The sequence below is a fragment of the Colossoma macropomum genome, unplaced genomic scaffold, assembly GCF_904425465.1.
Source record: "Colossoma macropomum unplaced genomic scaffold, Colossoma_macropomum, whole genome shotgun sequence".
In the NCBI taxonomy this organism is placed as follows: domain Eukaryota; kingdom Metazoa; phylum Chordata; class Actinopteri; order Characiformes; family Serrasalmidae; genus Colossoma; species Colossoma macropomum.
In genome coordinates this window covers 20,075,453-20,101,636 of record NW_023494784.1, presented here as the reverse complement: position 1 = coordinate 20,101,636, position 26,184 = coordinate 20,075,453, and the positions used below count along the sequence as shown (strand labels likewise).

General features: G+C 38.2%; 1 protein-coding gene across 1 annotated transcript in view; it reads right to left on the bottom strand.

The window, feature by feature from the left end:
• The window catches only part of lrp1bb (low density lipoprotein receptor-related protein 1Bb), a 401,537-nt gene that overhangs the window by 150,993 nt on the left and 224,360 nt on the right, over positions 1-26,184 (bottom strand). The window contains exons 19-27 of the mRNA XM_036590747.1: positions 23,693-23,773; positions 20,979-21,133; positions 17,868-18,081; positions 14,465-14,665; positions 10,860-11,105; positions 8,414-8,611; positions 6,566-6,770; positions 3,990-4,154; positions 2,082-2,326 (exon numbers count right to left, since the gene is read on the bottom strand). Coding sequence (XP_036446640.1) covers positions 2,082-2,326; positions 3,990-4,154; positions 6,566-6,770; positions 8,414-8,611; positions 10,860-11,105; positions 14,465-14,665; positions 17,868-18,081; positions 20,979-21,133; positions 23,693-23,773 — 1,710 coding nt within the window. The remainder of the gene's footprint in view (positions 1-2,081; positions 2,327-3,989; positions 4,155-6,565; positions 6,771-8,413; positions 8,612-10,859; positions 11,106-14,464; positions 14,666-17,867; positions 18,082-20,978; positions 21,134-23,692; positions 23,774-26,184) is intronic.

Genomic DNA, 26,184 nt, shown 5'->3' with positions numbered 1-26,184 from the left:
CCATGTCACGAAAAAAAGAACCGTTCTGCTTTTTCTCTTACTTTTTTTTAAACAAAAGACTTTGATGTAGTATGTAAGAACTTAGAATTTCTAAATGTGCCATTTACTCATTCAAGCTGCAAAAACAGCCCCTATTGAATTAGTCGTTTTTTTGTGATGTCAGAAAAACAAATACATTCAGGTTACAGCCCCACTCATTCACGCTGAAGCTACAAGCAGTGTTTTAGCTCGGACTGCTTGTTGAACAAAGCACAATACATGGCAGCCATGTAGAACATAGGTAATTTACATATGTCTTAAAGGCACAGCGACAAAAGCAGCCTGTTTAATTCTTAGAGCCTAAGAGAGGTCAGGAAACGGTCATGAAAAAGTGATTTACGACTGCTTTTGGTACATAAACCCACACAACATTATAAGTTGGCCTCAGGGAAGTAAATGAAATATGTAGGACCTTTAAGCTGCAAAAACATGATTTAAATTCATTGAATTTGCAATGCTGTGACAACAACACATTTATACATCTGCCATGTGAGCTCACAGCAGTTTAGCTCCACCCATTCACACTGAAGTCATAAGGAGCGTTTCAGCCTGGACTGCTTTTTGAATGAGGCAGCTAATCAGAACAGAAGTCATTTACATATAACAGTCTTAAAGGCACAGTAGCAAAAACAGTCTGTTTAAATCTAAGTAATAAAAAGAGGTTGAATTACAACCCATGTAAAAATGAATTAGATCCATATAACATTCATTGACCTTATGGAAATACACAAAAAATTTAAAGAAAAATGTAGTATATGGGTCCTATAAGACGCAAAAGCAGCTTTTTTTGAATTCATTATTTTCGTGACACATTTATGTACCTGCCGAGTCAGGCTACAGCTTATTTATACAGAAGTTAGGAGGACTTCTTTAGCTCAGACTATTTATTTTTTTAAATGAGACACATTACAAGGAAGCCAATCAGAACAGAGCTCATTTACATACATATATTAGTCTTAAGGACACAGCAACAAAAACAGCCTGCTTAATTCTAGGGGATCAAGAGAGACTGGAAAATTAATCACATAAAAATGAATTACGGCTGTTTTGACATACATCATCATAAACAAAAAACATCATAAGCGGATTTCAGGTGAAAAATACAAGAGAAATGTAGGATATGGCATCTTTAGTGTGTCAGTATGACACAAATTTATATGAACAGGTAATGTAATCTGTTTCGCATTTTGCCGTGGACTTATTGTTGATGAAAGTTACCTACTTTGTCCAATTACCAACTATTTTTCCAGTGTATGAAGCTTAGGTAACAGCTCATTACTGCTAGCTCTTTCCTATATTCATTATGCTGCTTTATTCTGGAGTGGATGAAGTCACTGAGGGCACGGTGTGCATTGTGAAGATAAATTGAAGCTGTCCTTACTGCCTAGTAAGGAAAGTAAAGGGAAAAAAACCTGTTTGACACAGTACCACGACACAATTAAAATTAATTTAGGAAGAGCAGGGGAACACATCCAGAGTCCGCATTAGGCTGGCTTGTTCTCTGCATGGCCACTTTTTTCAATTATTCAACCACCCTCATTGAAGCCTATCTCTGATTGGCAAGAGAAATGAAGGAACAGCAGGAAATCAGCTCAAATATATCCTCACCCCATAGCGCAGGCACTGAACTAATTCACTCTACATCTCCCTCAGCACTACCTGAACCAGGGTGGATCATATTATTTCCACCATAACCTGCAGCACAGCATGTTAACCAGTCATGGAATTTGTGAGAGAAGCTTGACTGTGGTTTATTCAGCCTTGTCTGGCTTCTCAGATCCGGTGTGGGCTTTGGGCAGAGTGAGCTGAAAGGCTGAGAATAGCAATCCGCAAAACCTAAAGTTCCTCAAAACTTTGGCAGAATAATATAATGAAAGTGCTGACTTTAATAAAAATGCTCACATCTGTTTCACACATGTAGAAAGGAAAAGCAAAGTTGCTGCATCTTCAGTCTGATATTGTATTTCAGTAACACAGGCAATACAAAAGCAAACTCCACCACAGCATTACCAGCACATTTAAAATGGAATAGAAATACTTACCCTGAGGTTGTCTGCTGGGATGGTAAATCTGCAGGCCAAAAGGCTGAGCACTTGTCTTCTGGATGACGGTCACGTTGCGTCCTGTCCATTTATTGGCCCTAGCCAGTGTATTGGTCCTCCAGTCAGTCCAGTACACACTTCCTCCGAAGAGAGAGACGGCGAAAGGGTGCGAGAGGTACTCATGGCCTCTTAGGATCTCAATGACTCCTGAGCCGTCATACAGGGCTGAGTAGATAGCGTCCGAGCTGTTGGAGACACAAAAACATTGCGTGAGGCCCTCTCTTGCCCACACCGCTTTGGTACTGCCACTGTTGACAAGGTGTGATACTGCTGATAGATGTCCTGAGAGACTTCCACTACAAGCACTCCCACAGTTGTCAGACAAGTGACTGCACTGAAAGACAGATGAAAGTTGGACTAGATCTCATTTTTCTTTACAATGCTATAGGGGGGGGAAAGAGTCATGAGGTTTGGCAAGCATCTCTATTTAAGTTCTTAAAATAATTTTATGTTTGTAGTTTGTTTTTTCCCCAGAACAGCTTGTGAGAGTATAAATAAAATATGGCTGAATTTCAAACATTATATATTATCAATTTTACATTTACAGATGTGAATATTTACACTATATGGCCAAAAATATGTGGACACCTGACAATTACAACTATATCAGCTAGTTGGACATTCTATTTCAAAACCATGGTCATTAACATGGAGTTGGCCAACCACTGAAGCTATAACAGCCTCCAATCTTCAGGGAGGGTTTTCATAAGATTTTGGAGTGCGTCTGTGGGAATTTGTGCCCATTCAGTCAAAAGAGCATTTGTGTGGTCAAGCACTGGGTCACAATTGACGTTTCAATTAATCCCAAAGGGGTTCAGTGGGGTTGAGGTCAGTGTTCCGTACAGCCACTGGAGCTCCCTCTACACCAAATTCGCCAAACCATGTCTTTATGGACCACACTTTGTACACAGGGACACAGTCATGCTGAAACAGGGAAGGGCCTTCGTTAAACTGTTGCAACAAAGTTGGAAGCGTAAAATTATCTGAAATTATAATTATCTGTATCATTTACATTACCTTTCATTACCTAGCCCCAACCTGCAAAAACAGCCCCAGACCATTATCCCTCCTCCACCAAACTGTATTATTGGCACATGCATTCGGGTAGGTAATGTTGTCCTGGCATCCGCCAAACTCTACTAGACTATCAGATAGTGAAGCGTGATTCTTCACTCCAGAGAACATGTTTCCACTGCTCCAGAGTCTAGTGGTGGTGTGCTTTATACCACTCCAATCAACGCTTGGTATTGTGCATTGTGATCTTAGGCTTGTGTGCAGCTGTTCACCCAAGGAAACCATTTTCACAAATCGCCCGATGCATACTTCTTGTGCTGATGTTGCTTCCAGGGGGAGTGATTTCATGTGCTTCAGCTTTCGGCAGCCCTGCACTTTGTGGCTAAGCTGTTGTTACTCCCAGACACTTCCATTTCACAATGATAGCACTTACAGTTGACCGGGGCAGATCTAGCAGAAACTCCATGAACTGAATTGTGGAAAAGGTGAAATCCTATGACAGTGTCACGTTTAAGGTCACTGAGCTCTTCAGTATAACTCATTCTCCTGCAAGTGTTTGTCTATGGAGACTGCATGGCAATGGCTTGATTTTATACACCTGTTAACAATGAATGTGTTAAACACCTGAACCCAATAATCTTTGTAAGAGAAGAAAGACTAAAAATCTTAATACTCAATGTCTGACTTCTTTACAAACTTATTTTTGGCCTATTAATCATGAAATGTTTATACCGTGTAAAGGGTATCTTCCACTTTCAAATGTTAAAAACAAAAAAAACAAAAAAAAAAAACAGAGGAATTTCTTATGACAGCAATGATGTATTCCTCGCCTACCGAGCATCTGTCCATATTATGCGCCTCTCCAGATGGTCCAGAGTGAGTCCATTTGGCCAGGCTCCTATCTCCATGTCCTTAAAGACTACGTGTCTTCCACCTCCACTCATCGATGCTGCCTCGATCCTTGGAAAACTGGCATCCCAATCTGTCCAGAAAAGAATTCTACAAACAACGTAACAAAAATGAGAGAGAATTAGAATTACAGTTGTCGTAACCATGTACACATATACTGAGTACTGTGCAAAAGAGACCTTCTTTTAATTTACTTAATTTTAAGCCAAAACAGCCATTAAGTGTGAGTTATTCAAATTTTCAGTGTCAGAAAAAAAAGCAGAAAAACCATATTAAACAGAAAATTACACAGAAGCCTCAGCAACAAAGTACAATAAAATCCTTTTCAGTTTTTAGTATTTAACATTCCTTTCAGGAGACTTGCTTTCAGCATATATATATATATATATATATATATATATATATATATATATATATATATATAAAAATATCTAACAGCAAAATAAACTCATTCTAAACAGAAGTTCTAAACCACAAACAGCAGACAACAACAGCTTTCAGTCAGATGGGCACAGCTCTGGAAAGCGTTATTAAGAAATTAATAGCTTCTTGACAGCTACACATCATTTCAGACACATAGAGGTAAGTTGTCTTCTCTTAGTTCAGATCTGAAGCAAGAGTGGAGCTTGATTTTCTCCTCTTTCTCAAAGATGAAAGCTTTAAGTACTGTTTATCTGATGGTCTACCAGGTCTTGCATGGTTGTTATTAGTCCCATTTTCTCTACATCCTTTAATTACTTTTTTCAACTCCAGTTTTGGAAACTCTTGCTTTTTCACTTATTTTCATTTGACTTTCCTCTTCCTTATGCGAGTGGGTTACATCGTATCTAATCTTCTTAGAAATATCTCCTTTAGCCATTTTAGATTCATATAGGAAAAAAAAAATTGTAAGGCAGCTAAGGTGTGTTTGGGTAGTTGCTTGCGTGAATGTTAGTGTGTCTTTGCAGGGGAAGATAATATCAGTGACTCTTTTGAGAGCAGCCTTTGTTGAAGGGGCACAGCTGTAACTAACTGGTTTTAAGATTGGAAGGATGGTAGAGTTAAAGTGACAGTAGGTGAACAAAGGTGAAGTGTGGATAAATTAAATACTGATAGATCTTATATCTTACAATAAATATTATACTTTCTCTGATGGTGAAAAATTAATAACCTGAACTTAGTGGCTGTTTCAACTGGAGATATGAATAAATAAAAAAATGGTCTCTGACTTTTGCTCAGTACTGTATATATACAATATGTATACTCTGTATTTGTGTGTGCAAATAATGTATAAAGGGCCACATGTCCACAAATACTGTTTTACTTGATCTGACAGTGACTCAGAAAAACAGACACACAGTGCTAATTCGCTACTACAAATAACACCCTCTGCAGCTCTGCAGGGTAAATGTCAGCGTGCGGTTGGAAGCACTTCCACCAACCTCATTTACTAATGAAACACATGAGTAATGTCCTGTACTCTGTCATAAACAAGCAAACTTTCACCTTCATTTTCACTGATTCAGTGCTAAATTTACCAGCCTCTACAGATTCAATAATATTCACTTAACACAGATACTCCAACAAGCAACCTCATCATCATCAATGGTCAAATTGATTCAAAAATAGCTTCAAATCAATAACGTGAGTGAATGCTGGCACTGGCAGTGCTATTTTGACAACTAAGAGCTTTAAAGCAAACATCGCTACATCTCAGGGGTTGTTTCTAAGCAAGTCGTCTCCATTTAAACCCTTTTAAGGTTTTCTCTTCAAACTGATATCTGTATTTTTTTTAACGAGTCCCACACTGTTCGACAGAAAAATTAATCTTAGATTTTTATTTCAAAGAAGCACTTCAGCATCCAATGAGCTACTTTACAGTATGTCACCCAACTGAGTGCCAACATGAGCTGCAGCTTGCAAGCAGAGATACTGCATTTGTCCTCTCTGTGTTGCCCATGGCGCTTGGCAGAAATTACTTCCACTGCTTCAAATGGGCATCATAAGCCACCAGACTGTTTTCCATTCGTTTTCAATGCCAACGAGCGTTTTCTAAGCACTAAACGCTGCTGGGATCAGCCTGTGACTATTTTGAGCTCGTGTTGTCGTACTTGAGGCTTCCTCCTCCCCACACGGTGCCTTGAGAGACAGGGGGCTCAGGAGCAGAAGCAGGGCAGAGAATAGACAGAACTTGAAGAGCGAAAAGATTAAAAAAAAAAGGAGGCAGAATACAACAAAACATGCAGCAAGGCACCACATGTTTTCCTTGATATGTCATTAGGAATTTATGCCAGACAGCAAAGAAGTGTGCTTTCTTACATATTAAAAAGCCCCACTAAGAACACTTTCTGATAAACAAAACTCACAAAACTTTCTCTGTTTACTCTCTTTGTTGCTGATGTTGTTATCAATGTAGTTTGTTGTTTGTTGTTCCCCTGCTTATAACAAACGCTGATTACTAAAGCTGCAATTTGCTCAAAGAAATAAGGGCACTCGGCTCATTTTTGTGGAGCAATACTAACCCTTGGCCTGGGTCCAGGGCCAGGGCTCGAGGGTGCTCCATTCCGCCTGCAATCAGGGTGGTCCTCATTTCTCCGTTCAGCTTGGCCACCTCAATCTGGTCCAGGTTGCTGTCAATCCAGTAAAGGTTTCCTGCAATCCAATCCACTGCCAGTCCCTCAGGAGTGGCCAAACCATGCTGGACCACCACCTCAATCCCAGTGACACCTGCAACCACACCAATATCAGTAACACTGGCAAATAAGCTGGATGGTATGCAGAATTCATCACAACAGATAATTATACCTTCTAAATGTCTGCATCTGTGCGCTGATTTCCTCAAAATGACATGAAAAAAATAGCAAGCTCTAGAGGAGAGTGCATTGACATTAGATGGAAGGAAGCTTTCCCTGGGTTTTCTATTAAACATTAAAGGCTTTCCCAGGCTGTCTATAATCCAGCTGTTTGCAATTATCCTCGGCAGTGGAGGGCTTTATGAAATGCTAACAAAGGGGATGCAATAGCTGTAGCGGGGGCTGCACACAGAGTAAGCAGGCCAGAGAGAACATGACAGCTCAGTTTGATAAATGCAGCAGTAGTGAACAGCACTAAACGGTCACCCAGAGAACTAGCAGCATTTATCAGCTTCTTCAGAGATTCTGTGATTCACTTTAAAACAGTCCCATTTCTGTCATGTCAGGCCTCAGAACGTTTCTCCAAAAGAAAATGTCATAAGAATGGGAGGAAATCAGATTTCATTTCTGTAGCACAGACTAACAGCGGCTGGGATCAGAGGTCACATTTATAAAACGTCTCACAGAAGAACTGAGGATCCAGGAACAGGTTTTGACTTAATGTTCTAGTTAACCCTTAGAAATCATGACTATCACCACCAATAACAAAATAATATTTCTCATTTCTATGTCATTTGTTGACACTGAAGCAATGGGAAAAAAGTCAGAAATGTAATCTTGAACCTGTCAATAAATAACATAAATTGAATGTAATTTCGTATATAACTACTTAACATGTAATTAATAATGTGCTGCTACATTTAAACAGTACATGACAATATTATTTGCTTGTGTAATTACATTTAAACTGTATATCACTGTAATATTTAAATAGTACTGCATGATTAATAACTATGTAGACAATAATGTAATTGTGTAATTACAGTTAAATAGTATACTACTACAAAAAATGATGGTATATTACAGTTAAACTGTATAGTCTGAAAGTAGTAAAGACACAATTAATTATGTGATTGTATAATTACATTTAAATAGTACCATCATGTAGCTGTGTAATTACAATTAAACAGTATAGAATGGCAGTAATAACTATGTAATTTATCCTGTAATTGTGTCATTACATTTAAATAGTATGGCATGGCTGTAATAATTACATAATTAATCATAATTCACATTGTGATTGTGTAATACATGTAAATGGTATAGCATGACATAATAATGTAATAATCATGTGATTAGCATGACAGTAATAACTATGTTACAATCATGTGATTGCATAATGGCAATTAAATAGTACAGCATAAATGTAATAACTATGTTAATAATCATGTGATTGCGTAATCATATTTAATAGTATACCAAAGTAATATTGTGTAATTAATCACGCAATTATGTAATAAGTTCAATAGTATAGCATGACAATAATTATGCAATTAATCATGTGATTGTGTTATTACAGTATTATAGCATGGCAGTAATACGTCAGTAACTAATGATGTACAAGTGATAATACAATGTAAAGGGCTGACTGTAGATCAGTTCTCTTACTCTGAAATGCTTTATATATATGAGCCTAGAACACACAGGTTTGTTATGACTTTGGGGCTGGAATTGTACCTCCAGTGTCTGAAAGCTTCCCTCTGTATATCTTGTCCTCCACCACGTCGGTCCAGTAGAGCAGGCTGCGGTTAAAGTGGAAGTCTAGAGCAATGGTGTTCCTCAGCCCAGGCACGAGCAAACTGTAGTCACGCTTGTGAAGGTCTATCCTTCTGATCTCATGCCGGATGGAAAAGATAATGAAGGCTTCAAAGGGATCTGACACAATGGAAAGAGACAAGCAGACAGTTAAAATATCCACCTGTACAGCACAATTAGACAGCCACTGGATACGAGCAGAGCCATCAACCCTTCACTATTCCTCCTACACATACGAACAATCTTCCCAAATATAGTGATGTTACACATGATCCTAAGGGAGCAATAAATATGGCAGTCTTCTGAAACAGGCGCCAGCTCTGCGCTCCATATGCTTCACAGCCTCAACCCACAGTATATCACACTGATGCTCATTGTCATCCTCCAACTAATGACCCAAATTTGATTCCCTGAAACAATTTAAAAGCGTTTGGCAGGCATGCTGCTGTAAAGACATTAGCTTCTCACTGGGAGTCTCCTGATTGTGTATCCTGCTGTCATTGGATTATTGCTCCTTTTATTGCTTTGCACTGTGAACGCATCCGCCACATAAAGCCTGGAATGCGTGTGACTCTGCTAAGAATTCATTAACAAGCTTGATATCAAGTGAGATTATTAGGTAAAATGTGCTACTTTGGAAGATTTACACAAGGAGGAAAAAAAGACAGCTTTTGCGCTATTGTGGTAATGCATGCAGTGCTTTGAGCTCAGAATGAGAATAGGCCATTGTGCTCTGAATCAACCATTCCTTTATTTTTTACTTTATTAGTTATTTGTGTTTATATTGGGCCCAGATATGCCTGGGTGCCTCCAAATGCACCCAATCTATGAGCCATTAGAAATGATCTGTCAAAGAATCTAGGAACATGACCAATTAAAAATAACGTAGTAACATAAAAAGTTCTTGTTTAACTACAAACGTTAATGTAAAAAGTTCTAAGCTCTTGATCAACAAGAAATGTGAATGTAAAAAAGTTGTGTGTTCCTCATAAATTGGAAATGTTAAGAAGCTAAGCAGTCAGTCCATTAGAAGTGGTAATGCAAAAAGTTATTGATCAATTTGAAATGTTAATGAAAAACTGCTTGGTTCTGGATCCATTAGAAATGTTAAAATAAAAATGGCTAGATCCTTAATCTTCTTGACCCATTAGAAAGGATAAGGTTCTTGTTCTGTCCTTAGCTCTAGGTCAGTTAAAAATTAAACAATGTAAAATGTCAAAGTTATTGATCCATTAGAAATGTTAATTTAAAAACTAATGTTAAAAGATTTAAGCTCTAAGCTTGTGGTCAATTGCAAGTGGAAATGTAAAATCTTGATCCATTATGAATGTTAATATAAAAGTTCTAAGATCTTGAACCACCGGAAATGTTAAGCTAAAGTTTCTTGAGCCATTAGAAAAGATGAGGTTAAAAAAAATTTGGTGCACTGTAATTGGTGCACTGTAATCCCACATTTTGTTTTAACTCAAATGAATTAAGTCTGTTGTACATAAAATTCGGTATATCCCACACATTGCTCAACAATTTTAAGTTAAGGGAACGTTTTTGATGGTTTTGTACAAAATGGCATTTTTGAGTTGAATTAACTTACTGCTATTTAGTTTAGTCTGTTGCTATGGCAATTTTGAAACCCCACATTCAAAAAATGATGACATTTCTGTTGGTTTTAATTGTTTAATTGTTCTCATTAAAGTTGCTGAATAAATGTGTGAAACTGAATGAAGCTAAGTAATCTGTAAAACACAGTTACATGTTTGTTTTGTTAACATGATCTTGATGGATAAAACATATTTCTTTCCCATTGGCTCCTGGCTCCATCTACTTGCATATTGAGTGCTTCTTTCATTTGTTTTACTCACTGTCAGTGTGTGTTGGTCAGTGACCACATTCACAGTAAAGATTAACCCTTGGGTGGTCAATATCACTTAATTAGGAAAAAATTCTCAATTGCCTAATGAAACATATAGTTAAATTGCAGCTAAAATAATTAGATGTTAAGTTAAAATAATTAGAATTTATGAGTTGCACAAACATGTGTTTATGTTAGCCTAACACAAAAATTATAGTTATTCTAACTCAAGTTTCCATTACGCATTACTTAATTTTTTTTAAGGTAACCAGTTTCCTCAAATTTTTTTAAGTAAATTCAACTTATCCGGGCTTACAGTGTGCTTGATCAATAAGAAACTTCTTGGTTTTTGATCCATTACAAATGTAAATGTAAAATCTTTTTGGTTCTTGGTTAATTAGAAATGTTAGTGTAAAAACGTTTACGTTCTTGGTTCACTAAAAATGTTAATGTAAAATTTTTGGTTCTTGATCAATTAGAAATGTTAATGTAAAAAGGCCTAAGCTCTTGTGTAGTTACCCGTGCTAATGCAGCTCTCGCCGTCTGGACCCAGTCTCCAGCCGGGGTAACAGGAGCATTTCACAGTGGTCTTGTACTGCTCGCATGTCTGGCTGCACTTGAGGTGTCTGGTGCAGTAGTCCACCACCTCACAGGTCTTGTTGTCTGAGCCCAAGTGGAGTCCAGCAGGGCAGGAGCAAACTGCGCCTTTGCTGGGAACTACTGTACACTGATGACTGCAGCCTCCATTACCCTGCAAGCACTTGTCTGGAGAGGAGAACAAGAGAAGAGTTGTTAACAAGAAGAAACATATCTCAAGAAACAAGCATTAATTAGCTCATATAGAGCTTTACAGTGTTTTGAGACAGCTGGAGAAAAAGAGCTTGATTTGATAGAGGCCCCTTTTTTTCCTTTTCTACTTTTAAAACAGAAATAGTCATACGCTGTTAAAAAAAGATGGTTCTTTTTCTTTCAAGAGTTCTTTAGAAAAGACAATGGTTTCATATAGAACCAATAACACTCAAAAAACCACTGCCATGCTTAAAGGATTCTTCGCATCATAAAATGGTTCTTCATATTCATGGAGAATGTGTTGTTCATGGTTGTATGAAGAACCTTTTTAAAAAGAGTTCTATAAGAACCTTTTTTGGTACTGTATAAAACCCTTTTTTCAAAATGTTTCGTTATAGAACCATATACAACACATTCTCCATCAATCTGAAGAACTATTTTACCATGCAAAGAACCATTTAGGGCTGCAATTGGTTCTTTGAGTGTTCATGGGTCTATAAAGAGCTATTGTGTTTACTAAAGAACCCTTGAAGAACCATCTTTTTAGTTTACAGTATGGGCAGACACAGGTATTCATTGATCACATACTGAGAAGCAAATAATCGTATTTCTCAATGATATATGGTATAATTTCTAACTTGGACTATGGCTGAACGACATGAAAAAAAAAGTTAATATGACAAAGTTGCTGCATATTGGAATGGTGATGTGAAACTGATCATTTATATTGTTATGGTGATGTAATGAGATGTAATAAATCAAAGTATCCTATATAATTTCAGTGTTTTCTTCCCTTGGCAATATGCCAATATGACTACGTTCTAAAATCAATTAAGCTGCTGTGAATCCTTCTTGTCCCAAGCTGTAAGTTAAATAATCTTGAAACAAGCAAATTATCTGCCAACAGATTGATATTTCTAGATAAAAGTCTGTTAATTGTTTATTTGGTTAAAACTGTAAATCCCATGTTATAGGTGATAAAACAATAGTAATTACTAAGAAATAGCATGCCATTGTAACATTTTTTGATTTGTTGTGCCATATTCACAACAGCAGAATGACAAAATCTAGAAGAGGACAAACAACAGGCCAAGCTGACCAGTATATGAGCGCCTCAAGTTAACAGCCAAACTGCAATGTAATTTGTCAGCACATAAGTAGCAAGTAAAATACAACCAAAAGCTAAAAGGTCTTCTCAGCAAAAAAAACGCAAATCTCTATACTCTAATTGCAATAAGATAAGCAACATCACTAGCCAAGTGTGGTATTACAACATTATGTAAGGTCACACACTCTTCAAGACATGAGGCAGCTGCAATATTACATTACAGAGGCAGACTGGGTGCAGAGTGCACAGCAAACAAAATGAACTCTGTCAAAGTGGAAGATGTCTTTATTACTTCTAAAGCTTCAAAGCAAATGAAAAACGAGACTCAGGTACATCATCTTCTTTCAGCGATGATAAGAAACAAACTTTTTCATACTCTGCTTTGCCCTCTCTCTTCTCTAATAGACCATCCTTTTTCTTCTATTGAGGCACCTGATCCTTAAAAAAAAAAAAAAGAAGCCTGAAAATGACATTGCTCCAAGGACTATTTGCTTCTAGTGATTAAGATGAAAGACAAGAAAGAATTTAATTTTCTCCACGGGGGGCCCTGAAGTCCATGGAGGAGCAGGACAGTCTCCTCCCGGAGGTTACGGCAGGGAACAGGCTTGCTGTGCTCGTTCAAATCAATCGGCCCCTCAAGGTACCGCTGTACGATCTAATTGGCAATGAGGTGGCTGTGCCACGGCAGCTCCTTTCAGGCTGATAATACGCCTATTCCTGCAATGGCCCGGTGGACTCCCATGGGCTTCGGCTGGCAACATTCTGGAATGTGCTGAAATGTTTGCCTTGTCCAATTCTAAAGGATTACGCACGGTCAATTCTCCTGAGACTCTTTTCCCAGGGATGGCTGCTGAAGCAAACACATCATCATTTGCAATTTCAGTCAGGCCATCTTTATGTTGTTCCCACACGCACAGGTCTCATATAGAACATGTGCTGGTTTCCATCATACTACAGTACATCAAGGATATAGTATAAAACAGGAATGAAAAGAGCCCTATGGGATATTAAGTGCTAACACAAACAGAGTGGTCCTATACAGACTGTTTCTTTTTTGAAGTATTAAAAAAGAAAACATGAACATAATCAAATCATGTAATGAAAAATATTAACATATACAGTACTGTGCCAAAGTCAGAGATCACCCTGTGATCACCGAGTGGTTCGGTTTGCTGTGTAAAAAGTTTTTTTTTTTTTCATACTTTTCTGGTCATCTTACGTATATATATATATATATATATATATATATATATATATACATATATATAACATTATATATCATGGTGTGTGTGTTTTTAACAGAACAGTGGAAATAATTCCAGTTAATGTCAGTATGTCTGATATATAGTATTTTTTACAGAATAAAACCTAACTGTATTCGATTCACAGCACATATTGCCCCACAGCCCCCAAATTGAAAAAAATGAACTTATCATGACACCACTGTGATATATCTTATGCCTCTCTTATGCCTAATGCAAGTTCAATCACCAGCAACAGTTTGTTCCATTTGGCTGGTGTTCCTAGGGGGCCTGACTTTCACTTCCTGTGCCAAGTTGCGTTAGCCAGTCAGAGAAATGCCTTACGAATATCAATAGAATAACTTTCAATGTTCTGTATATAGAAACACAGAAACACTGAATAATTCTGTTCACTCTGTGGATCTCCACGCTGTCAGGAAGAGTGATGACTTCTTCATTAGATCAGTCACGAAGATTAAAATCTGGAGCTTCATTTGTTACCTTAATTTAATTTGCTATTTTGAGTGAAAACATAAAGCTAAGAACATTTAATAATAATTCAATTAAAACCTGATATTTGTGTCACTATATTTAACCATTTGCCAAAACCTTTCATTAGTTTCCACCTGGGATTTAGCTGACCTTTCAAGTACAGTTTGAGATTTTAATAAGATGCAGTAATTTCCTTGACAGAAATATAGATTCCCTGATAGCTATAAAAACAAAGACTCAAAGAACCCAAAGTCAAAGGTGACACGGGAAACATAAACCTTTTCTCTGCGGAGGGTACTGAAGAATGACTTTGTCTAGCGCACACATGTAACTGTGAATCCATTTATTTGACAAGGGTGTGCGTTTATGGGTGCATGCTGTTGATTTATTCTTCAATAGTGCTTATGTTGCTGCCGAGCCACATTTCTGATAACACAAAGCCGAAAAGTATTAAACCCACAAACACACTCGAGTGCGGCTTCACACGCACTCACCACAAAAAGGGCCTTCGTCTGATTGGTCGGCGCAGTCTCTCCTCCCATCGCAGATCTTGTGGGGGGGCAGGCAGATGGAGGTGTCGTTGGCGCAGGGCTGCGTGGGGGGGCTACAGACAGACAACTTGCACGATTCCTCATCTGAGCGATCCTCGCAGTCGTTGTCACCATCACAAACCCAGCTTTTACTGATGCACTTCCCTAGGGATGAAACACTCAGTTAAACCCAGGAATAAATCAAGCTGTCAAACCTAATTGGGTATTTCCAGGTAAGCATATTGATATTCCCTCTACAAATAACAGACTGTGGAGAATACGTGCATCTGAAGGAAACACAGACGCACAGAAAGACAGGGGGACCAAGCAATGAGAAAGCTGAAATAAATAGCCTGCACAAAAAACAGCTCTTAAGTGTGAATGCTCATGTTCAATGTCCCAACTTGACCTTGGTATAACACTGCTCAAAGGTACAGAATGAAAACAGATTTTACAGGTACATTTAATCTCTACATGAACAGATGAATGAACAGAGCATATAGTCTAAACAGACACAAACACATCTCGCTCTTTAGGTCTGCACTGCTAACCATGCTCTCGAAAATGAAGGTCCCTAAATGGTATGTGGCTTAGACATAAAGTCCTAGGAAAAATCTTTACTAGGCATAGAATCATTACATTATGTGAAGGTTCTTTAAGGTTTAAAATGGCCTGAATAGAAATGTGCATTCAGACTAATTCAGTTCATGAACGGGCATCTAGTTAACAGCGGAGAAAGAAAAAAACAACAGCAGAAAAGTGGTTTTGGCTGAAATTAATAGAACTGTGGGTTATGTTTTTAGGTGGCGGCACTGGTTTTGCACAAAAGTGTTGCATCATGCAGAAGAATACACTTCAAAAAGTGCTATTCAAAAACAGCAGAAGGTAAATTAATGTTGGATTAGCAAGAAAATGGAGGATACTGAGCTAAACCTACAGCCAGCACCTGAGAACTCAACTTCTAAACATGGTCTTTCCTTTTCTTTTTTATTTTACAATATTAAATCGATGTTTAGCAGAATTGTTGGTCTCTCTCTTGTCTTCCCCTGATGAAATTGAATAAATACCTGAAGAATGATTTCAGTATTCAAATACCGGCACCTCCAACAGTAAATTAAGTACTCAACTACCCATTCACACCGCTAATCTCAAATGGTTCAAAAATGGTTCTTTTAAGAATCGTCCATTGAAAGGTTCTTAAGAGATCTAAAGTTGGTTCTTCTATGGGCCAATTCCATTTCACCCCTTACCCCATCATTTAGCCCCTACCCCTTTGTTTTGCGCGTTCCCGCCTAGGGGGAGGGTGTCCAGATTTTGTTGAGATAGAGAGGTAGGGCAGAGTGTTAGGGCTACATGGCCCTCCATACAGAGGTTTTTTCAGAGGCTCACTCCAAACAGAGTGTTATGAGAAAAAATGGTGAGATGGCTGCCCAAGCGACTAAAAAAAACCCATAAATGTGAGAATTTTCTCTGTTAAAATATTCTGATAACCATTGTATTATCTTAGTTTAATATCATTTCAATTTATAATGGTCCTTTTCTTCATAACAAGTATAAAAAATCGCAATAGTATGCTAATGTCTCGGTAGCTAGTTAGCTAAATTTCCCATTCCACCTTAAATAGTCCAGTAGTCATGATGCGTGAAGTGCCAGAATGTAACTGCTGCTCCATTTAAGGTGGAACAGGAAAATTTGAAAACGAAAAGCTGGTGAATAGCAGACTTCAGCTTCATATCACCGAAGAATTAGGGGTGGGTGATAATAAATAATTGTTGCATCCCCCTCTTTAAAGGCATATGATTCCCTAAGTCTAACTGAAGGTTGCTGAACTTTACTGCTCCTCTGCCATCACTGCAGACCAGCAGGGTCCCCTACAGAGCACTGCTTTTGGTCTGTTGATGAAGTAATGTTCTCTTGTTTGAGGGTTGTCCCATTTCGTAGGCGAAAATTTCAACCACTACCCCTTGTAACTCAAGGGGTAGGGGTAAAAATAACTTTGCTATAACATACCCTTTTGGAATCTTTATTTTTCACAGAGTACACCTAATCATAGTCTTAATAATCTCAAAATAGTCACACAGTTCCATAGCAAACAGATTAAAATTCGACAAATCTGCAGCCAGCAAAACAGCATGTGACACACTGCGCTGATTTAGTAGGTAACAACCACCTTTCATATATTCATCTATGTCCTGTTTGACCAAATGAACTAACAATGTCGAATTTATAGATTAGATGCATAAAGCTTAGCTTGATCTGCTTGACTGAGCTACTCACTTTTAGTCAGGGTTATCAACTACAATATGATTTCAGTTTATTATCATATTGTTATTTATATGTATATTATAGAGTCACTTTAGATTTTAGTTGAACTTTCTTATTAAAATGAATGAATAAAATGCTGTTTGTTATATTCATCTGTGCAGTAGCAGTGTTCAAGTACTGAAATCACTGTATTACTGAATAATTACATTTTAGTATTCATTACGTTCCAGCACAGAAGATGGAGAAAATAAGCAGGCTAATAATTCAGGCAATTTTAATGCGACAGTTTGCTGAGTATATTGTACTTTTTACTATAAAACAGGAGTGCCTGAACGCCGATGTGTTTCCAAGGACACATTGTTAAGGATGGAACTGTGAAGGCAGAGATGTCACGGCCAGCTGATGTAAGCCAGGCCCAGAAACAGTGCAAATATATTTCACTGACAAAGTAACAAGTTGGCACATCATCTACTGAGGAGAAAATACCTTGTGTAGAAGATTATGTGTCCTCGTGTGCTGCCTACATTATACCAGTTAGCATTAGCTCATTAGCTCCTCTGAAGAGACACCTACTGTTGCTCAGCCAACACGAAACCTGCTGATTTCCCTCAGGTTTTTTGAATAATAAAACATGTTTTCATACCTCCAGCTAGCATACAAAAAGGAAAAAAAATAGCACTGATAGTGCTGTTGCGTTACACCTCATTATACACTTACCTCAACAATGTCTGAGGCCTTAAATAAAATAACACTCTTTTTACTAGGGCTTTAAAGGATTGGCAGTCAGGCTTTGTTACAGTTCTAGTGGTCTGGACAGAGTAAAAAGTGCTAGAACAAAATACTAAAACAGACTGAATTCCACTGAACTCGCTCTGTTAGTTGCTTTGCTTTGTTTTAATGCTACATGTTTAACAACACTAAAAGCTTTCATTGCCATACTTACCACATTGTGACTAGAACTGCTTCTCTTTTTATCCAGGCTGAGCATTCTGTCTCACAGCCAGCACAATTGTAGCTATGTTTCGAGGTCAACTGTAGTAGTGCACTTATAAAAGGTCACAGAGACTCTGGCTCTTTAGCAGCACACAAATCTTTCACTGACCTGAGTCTTTGCAGGTGAACTTCGCCTGTGGGTCACACATCCTCTTGATGCCCTCACAATTGTTCTCATCACTGCCGTCCTCGCAATCTTTGTCGCCATCACAGCGCCAGCGCTCAGGGATGCATGTGCCATCGGCACGGCAGTGGAACTCCTCACCACTGCATTCCACAGGGGGCAAGCCTGAGAAAGATATAACACGCAATGCTGCATTATTCTGAGATATTAGTGCTGGACAGTGCTGATAAAAATAGATATTTGGCAAATATATCCTGGTATCAGATGACATTTAAGCTTGCATTAATAAAGATAAAGAACTCATGCTTCCTGAGCACTGTTAGTATGCTAAAAGAAGTTCTTGCAAACCTGACATACACTAGATCAGGAGTGCACAGCTCCAGTCCTGGAGGGCCGGCGTCCAGTACAATTTGGTGATTTACCTGCTCAAACATACCTGTTTCAACTCATCTGTTAACTGCTAGGTTTAGTGGGTGTGTTCGAGTAGGAAAACTACCAAAGTGTGCTGGACACCTGACCTCCAGGACTGGAGTTGTGCACCCCTGCACTAGATTGTTTTGATTGGACTGTTTAGTTCTGTTCTTATAATAACTCCAACAGGAATTATATACAATGCTGTAAATGTTCCATTGTGGCACATGCAAAATTTTGGATACTCTATTAAGTCAATACTTAGTAACATCTACTTTGGCAGTTACCACAGCTTACAAACGTTTTCTGTAGCCAGCTAGGAATCTTTCTATTGCTGTTTTAGGAATTTTCAACCACTCTTCCTTGCAGAATGCTTCTAGCACTTTTTACACCAGCCGTTGTCACAAAGCAGCTTTACAGAAAACTCCAGGTCCAATCAGGTGCTGATAATCTTTGGTCTGTTTTGCATGCACAGTATCTTTGAGATCTTCCCACAGATTTTCAATGATGTCAAGTCAGGGGGCTGTGAGGGCCAGTCCAAAAGCTTCAGCTCGTGTTTCTTAAAGTAGTTCAAGATTGATTTTAAAGTATGTTTTGGATCATTGTCCTGTTGTAGAAGCCAGCCTCTTCTCAGTTTCAGTTTCTTGACTGACTGTGCCACATTTGCTGCTAGAATTTGCTGGAGTCCATTTTTCAATGTACTTCTGCAATGTTTGCCACACAACCCTAAAGCATAATAGATCCAGCCTCATGCTTAACAGTTTGCAAGGTGTTCTTTTCATTAAATGCTGCTCCTTTGCTCTCGAAACATATCTTTCTACAAAGAGTTCCATTTTTTACTTTGTCAGTCCACAGTGCTTGTTTCCAAAAGGCCTCTTGTTGATCAAAATGTTGTTTTGCTTCAGACATTAACTTTTGTGATAAGGTTACAAGCAAGGTTTCTTTTGATGACTATGCAATGTAGGTCATGTTCGTGCAAGCAATGCTGCACAGTAGAACAGTGCACCACCACTCCTGTGTCACCTGTGTCCCGTAGGTCCTTTGCTGTCACATGGAGGTTTTAGCTGTGCCTTTCTGGCCAGCATACAAGCAGTTCTATAATCATTATCTAGGTCTTCTAGATCTTGGCTTGACTTCCACAGTTTCACTTTGCATACAACTGTATCTTAGGGCAGGTTAATTTAAAGCAATACAAAGTGCTTTACATGAGAAAAAGCAAATCAAAAACACAATAAAAATAAGAAAAAAATTAAAAACATATTAGAAAGGTAAACAATTTAAAAGCAGATCAAAAGAAGACAAAAGAAGCGTCTTTTGTCTGGACATAAAGATAAAAATGGCCAAATTTGGGGCATATTTGATCTTATGCCAGCTTTGAGTACCATAAGAGCTAAATGCTGCCTCATCCTGCCTGGTTCTAATTCTAGGCACTGCTAGCTGAGAAGTCTCTACTGATCAGAGAGGACCGTTACATTCTTCAAATCGATCAGAGATGTTTTTTGGTCCTAAGTCCTAAGTAATTTATAGACAAGTCACAAATGAATTCTGTTACCACTCAAGCGCACTGTTTGGGTGCAAATTCCATTTTATTGTAATTTTACTGCATGAATTCCTCGGCTCTGTAATAACAGCTAATTGGAAGTTGTTTTTTTAATAAAGCCACATGAGCTTATTATCAAATAATAAGGTTTTCCTAAAGACTCGGTTGCTTGATTTGTAACTCTGAAACAGAGATTTCAGCACCAAGGACAGAGACAATGTTTTAGCAGAAAACTTTTACAGCACACATTACCATGTCATTTGAGGATAACTGATTTATGCAGCAGGTTGTTCATTAATGATTTACATTCCACACAGGCAATCCACAGGTGCTAAATAAAGCTTCTTAAACCATATTTACACACTTTACGAGCCCCTTACTAAACGGCAGTTTGCACATTGCTGATTCTCGATTGTCCCCCAGAAAGGGACAGGTGCTAAAGTTAAACTAAAGAGCAGCGTAGTGGCAGAACGGTTTGCTTAATGCTTGATCTCTTGCTCGAGCATTGTCTGCAACACTTCACACGTGCAGAAGAAGGGTTACACGCTGATCTGAGCCTTGCGACGGGAGGCGGTAAGCCGGGCAGGCCCTTGGAGACAGACAAAGGGGCTGAAGGCCTCCGCCAGGAGCTGGTTTGATGAATGGCTTCCTCATTTCTGTGACAAGCTAGTGAGCTGAAAGCATTGCAGGGCCCGTCTCAGCTTTCAAAGGTAATTACAACAGATTAAAAGATTCAAATCTGCAGGGTCGTTCTCTAGCGAGCACAGATAAGATCAGATCCGCCGAGTAGCGGGAGAGAGGGAGAAAGTTTCAAACTTATGTTCAGCAAATTAGGGACATTGCACTGAGCCAATTATGAGCAGCTGACTTGATGGTTATCTTCCTGCTCTTTATGTTGATTTGCTAATCGGCCGTGTTAAGCGGTTGCGAAACCTTCCATAGCCTGGTTAAGCCGCTCATACGTAGAACTGCGCTGTTTTAAATCATTGAAAAGGCCATTTCTGGGTTTTCATATCCTAATTGTTCACATTAAGAATGCTATAATCATGATAAAATGCACAGTTTTGCATTCAGCGTGACCAGCAGCCGAGCCACATGCTGTAGGTTGTCAAGGAGACCGGTCTCTTACCGGCAGCAGCGCCCGCACAGGTCACGTTCTCATCGCTGAAGTCGCCGCAGTCGTTGTCTCCATCGCAGGCCCAGTGGTAGGGGATACACCTGCCTGTGGAGCACTGGAACTGACCGCTCGAGCAGGCATGGACACAGCCAGCCTCGTCACTGCCATCCCCACAGTCATCATCTGCAGGTACAGGGGTCGAGCCAAGAGAGAGAGTGGATTATAAAACACTGGGCAGGGTATTTGTGGGCCTCTCCCTCATCAGAGAGATATTGCCTCCATATCGTGTGCTGACCTTGCACTAACCTCTGCTCAGGAGAGGAGAAAAAAAAATGAAAGTAATAGAAAAAAAAGAGCAGTTGTTTGTGTTGAGAGGCTGTAGCAGACTGCTTCAAACTAGCAAAGAGCATTTCAGCTCTTAAGGTCTAGTATTAAATACTCGAGTTTTATTTTCTGTGTTTTTGAGGATGTGTATGAAATGGCAAAATCTGAATCATGAATAATTTGATATCATTAAAGTGAATTAATTTGACAGAGAATTGAATAGGATTGTATTATTCAGTATCCACCATTTTATATTTTCATTGCCAGGCACAGCTGGCAGTGCATAGTTGGTTGGAATTTGCCTTAGTGGGCTCAATAGAGAACACAGTATGTCAACAAACATGACAGTCTGATAGATGAAGTGCTCTAGGGAAAAAAAAAAATAACAATAGATAGAAATACTCAAGAACTGTTCAGCTCTTGAACCATCTTGCAGTAAGTGCTGCAAAGGAACGGAGAGGTTTTCACCTTAATAGCAATGATAGTATTGCTTTAATAAAAATACTATTATTAAGGAAAAGACATATATTTAAGCTTCAGCATGTGAATTTTGAAGCCCTCTCTGATGGAAATGAGAAAAAAAAAAGAGACTCATGCATGTGCATATTGATTTGTATATATATATATATATATATATAGCTTTTACTTCTGACTCATTAATGCTACTTTTCAGTTAAATACCATGTAGTGCAACTATTTGACACAAATAGCGATGCTTCTTCACTAGTGAATAAACATGACAAGGAATATTTGATCCCCCAGTAGAATTAAACAACAGACTCACTAACATGGTAGCAACCAGCAACAGTTCACAAAAGACCATATTAACTACTCAACGTACAAATCAATAAACATAGTAAATATTTAAATGTGTTACGCTGCTTCATGAATGAAAAACAAAGATAACATTTAATATTCAATATAGTCATCCAGGGGTTGCTGCACAATAAGCACAATAACGAAAACAATTGACAGATAAACTAATATAGTAACAACCAGGAAAGGTCACAGAAATTCATCACAAGTAGGCTAATACACCAAAACATGGCAACAAAGACTAATGAAACAGTAGCGTAAGAACACTGATGACTAGTGGACTAGCCGACAGTAATTACAAAAGTTCATATTTGTTTATTTGTTCATGAAGCACCACAACACATATTTTGTGTCTAATATTTGCCACGTTTGTGGATGATTTGCACTCTGTGTATTTAATGAGGTCTGTCATGATCTGCTTTCTGTTGCTACAATATTAGTTCATCTGTTCATTCAATAAATTTACATTGCCTGATGTTAACTGATCACATTGGTCCTTATACATTAACGACGTGTAGGTTCAAATCCGATCATAAAATGAATGCATGCTAATTTCACTGACAATTTTCTTCTTTATCAATTTTATCTTTGGCATATCTGTGCAATCAAACTCATATTTGATAAGAGTGTGCATAAATTTTAGCATAAAGATTTAACAACCTAAAGAAAAGGCTTGATTTACTAATATCATCTATAATACCAACAGTAAGAATAAAAATATAAAATAACAATAATACTAGTAATTTGTGTACATGGCAATCCAGTACAAAAGTGAATGTTTAAACAAATGCTGCAATTGTACCATCATCTATTTTACAAGACATATTACACTGTGCTTATACTACTGACACTGCCCAAAAAATGAAGAATGCAAAACAAAGCCAGTGCAGATGCATCTCATACACTGCATTTAAATTTATTTTAGTAATATAACCAAACCACATTACCATCATTACACCATCCTCTTAAAAAACGAAAAGAAAAACACTAAGACTTCTTATTTACTTCACACTTTATTCTTTCCAGTAGTCATTATTTTTACACTATAAAGTTTGGTCAGTAAGGGGTGCAGATCTCAAACTCTGTATGTGAGCAAAGCCATTGGCAAGAGAGCTACGAAATGCAGTCTTTTTATTGGCTTTCTACTGAAAATCTGCATGAACGAGTTCGTGTTTCATGTAAATGATTAATTAAATTAGGTAAATTAGGTACTGGTAGGCTGGCGCTTGATTTCACGCACTAAATTTTATTCAGCATTTTTGCTCAAATCACCACTTGTCTCCACGACATACAAACATTTCATAAATCAGACGCAGAAAAGCTTGTATGTCATTAACAAAGAGTCAAATCTGCACTCTTTGCACAACGCTTTGATGATAAGGGCCATTATCTGGGGGAACAAATAACTCCACGTCATGCACTTTTATTTGTAATAAAGCATTATTCATGTCAAATACTATAGTCGTTCATGCCCTTGCAGAGGTACTAGGATTCTCAGAAACTATGAAAAGGTACTAAGGAACTGCATTGTAAATTAAATCAATATTGTTCAATACATATATGCTATATACTCTGCTATTATGCTTATTTCCTGAGGCTTACCTGAGTCACAGTGCCACTTCATGTTGATGCATCTTCCGTTAGCACAGCTAAACTGGGTAAGTGGCTCACATGTGGGGAAGGCTGCGGACAGACAGGGAGAGAGCATGGGGACTATGCACTCCAAAGACACTGACGCTCCAAACACGACCCAATATATCACTGTCTCTTTGATACACCGGAGAAGAAGGCCCATTTTTCATTTTGCATTTAGCTTTGAAATATTGCAAAAGAAGTTTATTGTGGCATAAATTGTTCTGTCATGCTAATAGATTAAATTCGGAGGTTTCTTTGTCCTCAGTATATCTGGCAGTCTTTGCAAATATGAAGGTGGGGACAGGGTGGTGGTAGTGGACTTTTGCTTCAGCATTCGCCCACACTCCAGAGCAAAAGGAAAAAAAAAACATCCTGCAGAGTCATACTGTGGGGTTTTTACAGTAAGCTCTGTGCATTGCTGAGGCCACAGTACCCTGAAGGTCATGCAAAATGTCAAAGTGAATTATTGGTATTTTCTCTCTGAGGTTAATGAAAAATAAGTTGCGAACAACTGGGAGAACAGAGCTCAGAGAGACTGAGGAAAACATTCTGAGGCAATAAGAAGGTGCCTGAAGGCAATATTGGAGCATGTGTGGGATATCATGGAGAATCAGCCTGAGAATGTTCGGAAGCAGATGCCTTAAGCCACAAATAAAGATACTGTTTCTTTTTGTAACCTCTGTTGGGTTTAAGGCTCATTGTAATGTGTTTTTTTAGTACTGTGCAAAAGTCAAAGGCCACCCTTCACTTATTTAATGTCTGGTCAAAATGGCCATTAGGGACAATTTATCCATTTTTCAGAGTCAGGAAAACTGGGATAAAACATATATTTAACAGAAAATTATACAAAAGCTTCAACAACTACATATAATACATATTTATTTTTTTTTCAACACTGAAAAGTATATAGAAGCCTCAACAACTAAATATGATATACATTTTTTTTTCAGTACCGAGTGTGTATTGCCTTTATTACAGCTTTCTATTCTAGATCTCCAAAGTTCAGTCTAAGATATTGGTTGCATCTGCTTCTCACAATCCAAGTAATCCCAAACGCATTCGGTGATGTTGAGGTCTAGACTGTGGAGTGGTCAGTTCATCATTCTGAGAACAGCAGCAGCTTTTTGTTTGATTTGCAAATGTTCTTCTTTTTCTTTTCTTATTTCTCAGTCACAGCTTCTTGACAGCTACACATCCTTTCAGACTCACAGTGTTCAGGGTTGAGATCTGAAGCAAGAAGAGCCTGATTTGGTACTGTTTATCTAATAGTGACAATTTTGGTGGTGTAGCAGGTCTTGCACGGTTGTTAGGAGTCCCATTTTCCAAACTCCTGCGTTTTTCAATTATTTTCCTTTCACTTTCCACTTCCTTATGCAAGTGGATTATCTTATATCTAATCTTCTCAGAAATATCTCCGGAAAATGAATAACTTGTTTTCAATGGCTGTTTTAACTGGAAATGATGGGTGGTCTGTTATTTTTGCACAGCACTGCTTGATGGCAGTGTAATGGATGAGAGATGAAAAAAGTATCTAAATCCAAAGGGAACAATTCAGCTTTTAAAGCAAAATCCCTACAGCGTCTTTTTTGAAGCGCCAAGTGCATTCTGGACATAAGAGGCAAACCTAAATTTCATAATGAAGATAACAAATCCCAAACAAGCTGTCAAAATGACATGCTATTAATTTGAGTGCACAAGCTGAAGCACAAACAAAACACACTTCTCTGCTGGGCGCCTTGGACATATCAGCGTTCTGACACTTTCGATAATGAACGTTTCTGTAATTAGTCAACGTCCACTTCCTTATCTTTGCAGTATGACCATGGAGCATATCTGTCACTTCCAATGAGAACTACATACTAAACCAATCACTCAATTACTGTTCAGCCTGTCAACACGATGATATTCCCTACTGGTGTCTATATGCTCCATCCCAAAACATGTAGAATTTCACAAATTAACTCCCTTTGTTTTACACAAGCTACTACATCCCACCCCATTTCTTTACCTCTCCATTAATTGATTCATTCCTACATCATTTAATGAGAATAAGGCTTGGTTGTGTACTGCTTGTTTTGTCATGTTTTGCTTCACCATAGCTGCTTTACCACTTACTGAAAGATGATAGTGGTCTTAGCTAACACAGTATAATTATCTGGCACTTATGCTGGACTATGACTAATGTTTGCTGCTGACAATATCCTTAGTGCTAATTACACTGTTATGCGTACCTCTGCATAATAACAGAATTTTACAATAAAAGTTGACACATGAAATCTATAATCAGCCTTAAGTGACAGGACCAATTAATCAAACAACAGCCCGAATTTCCAAAGTGGCCATCATTCTGCCACTTTCAGATGCAACCCATTCCACACCTTCCATATTTAATCAGATAAAATTCACAGGCTTATTGCCTTCCAAGGTTTATTTTTCATTAACTACAGTGCTGTGCAAAA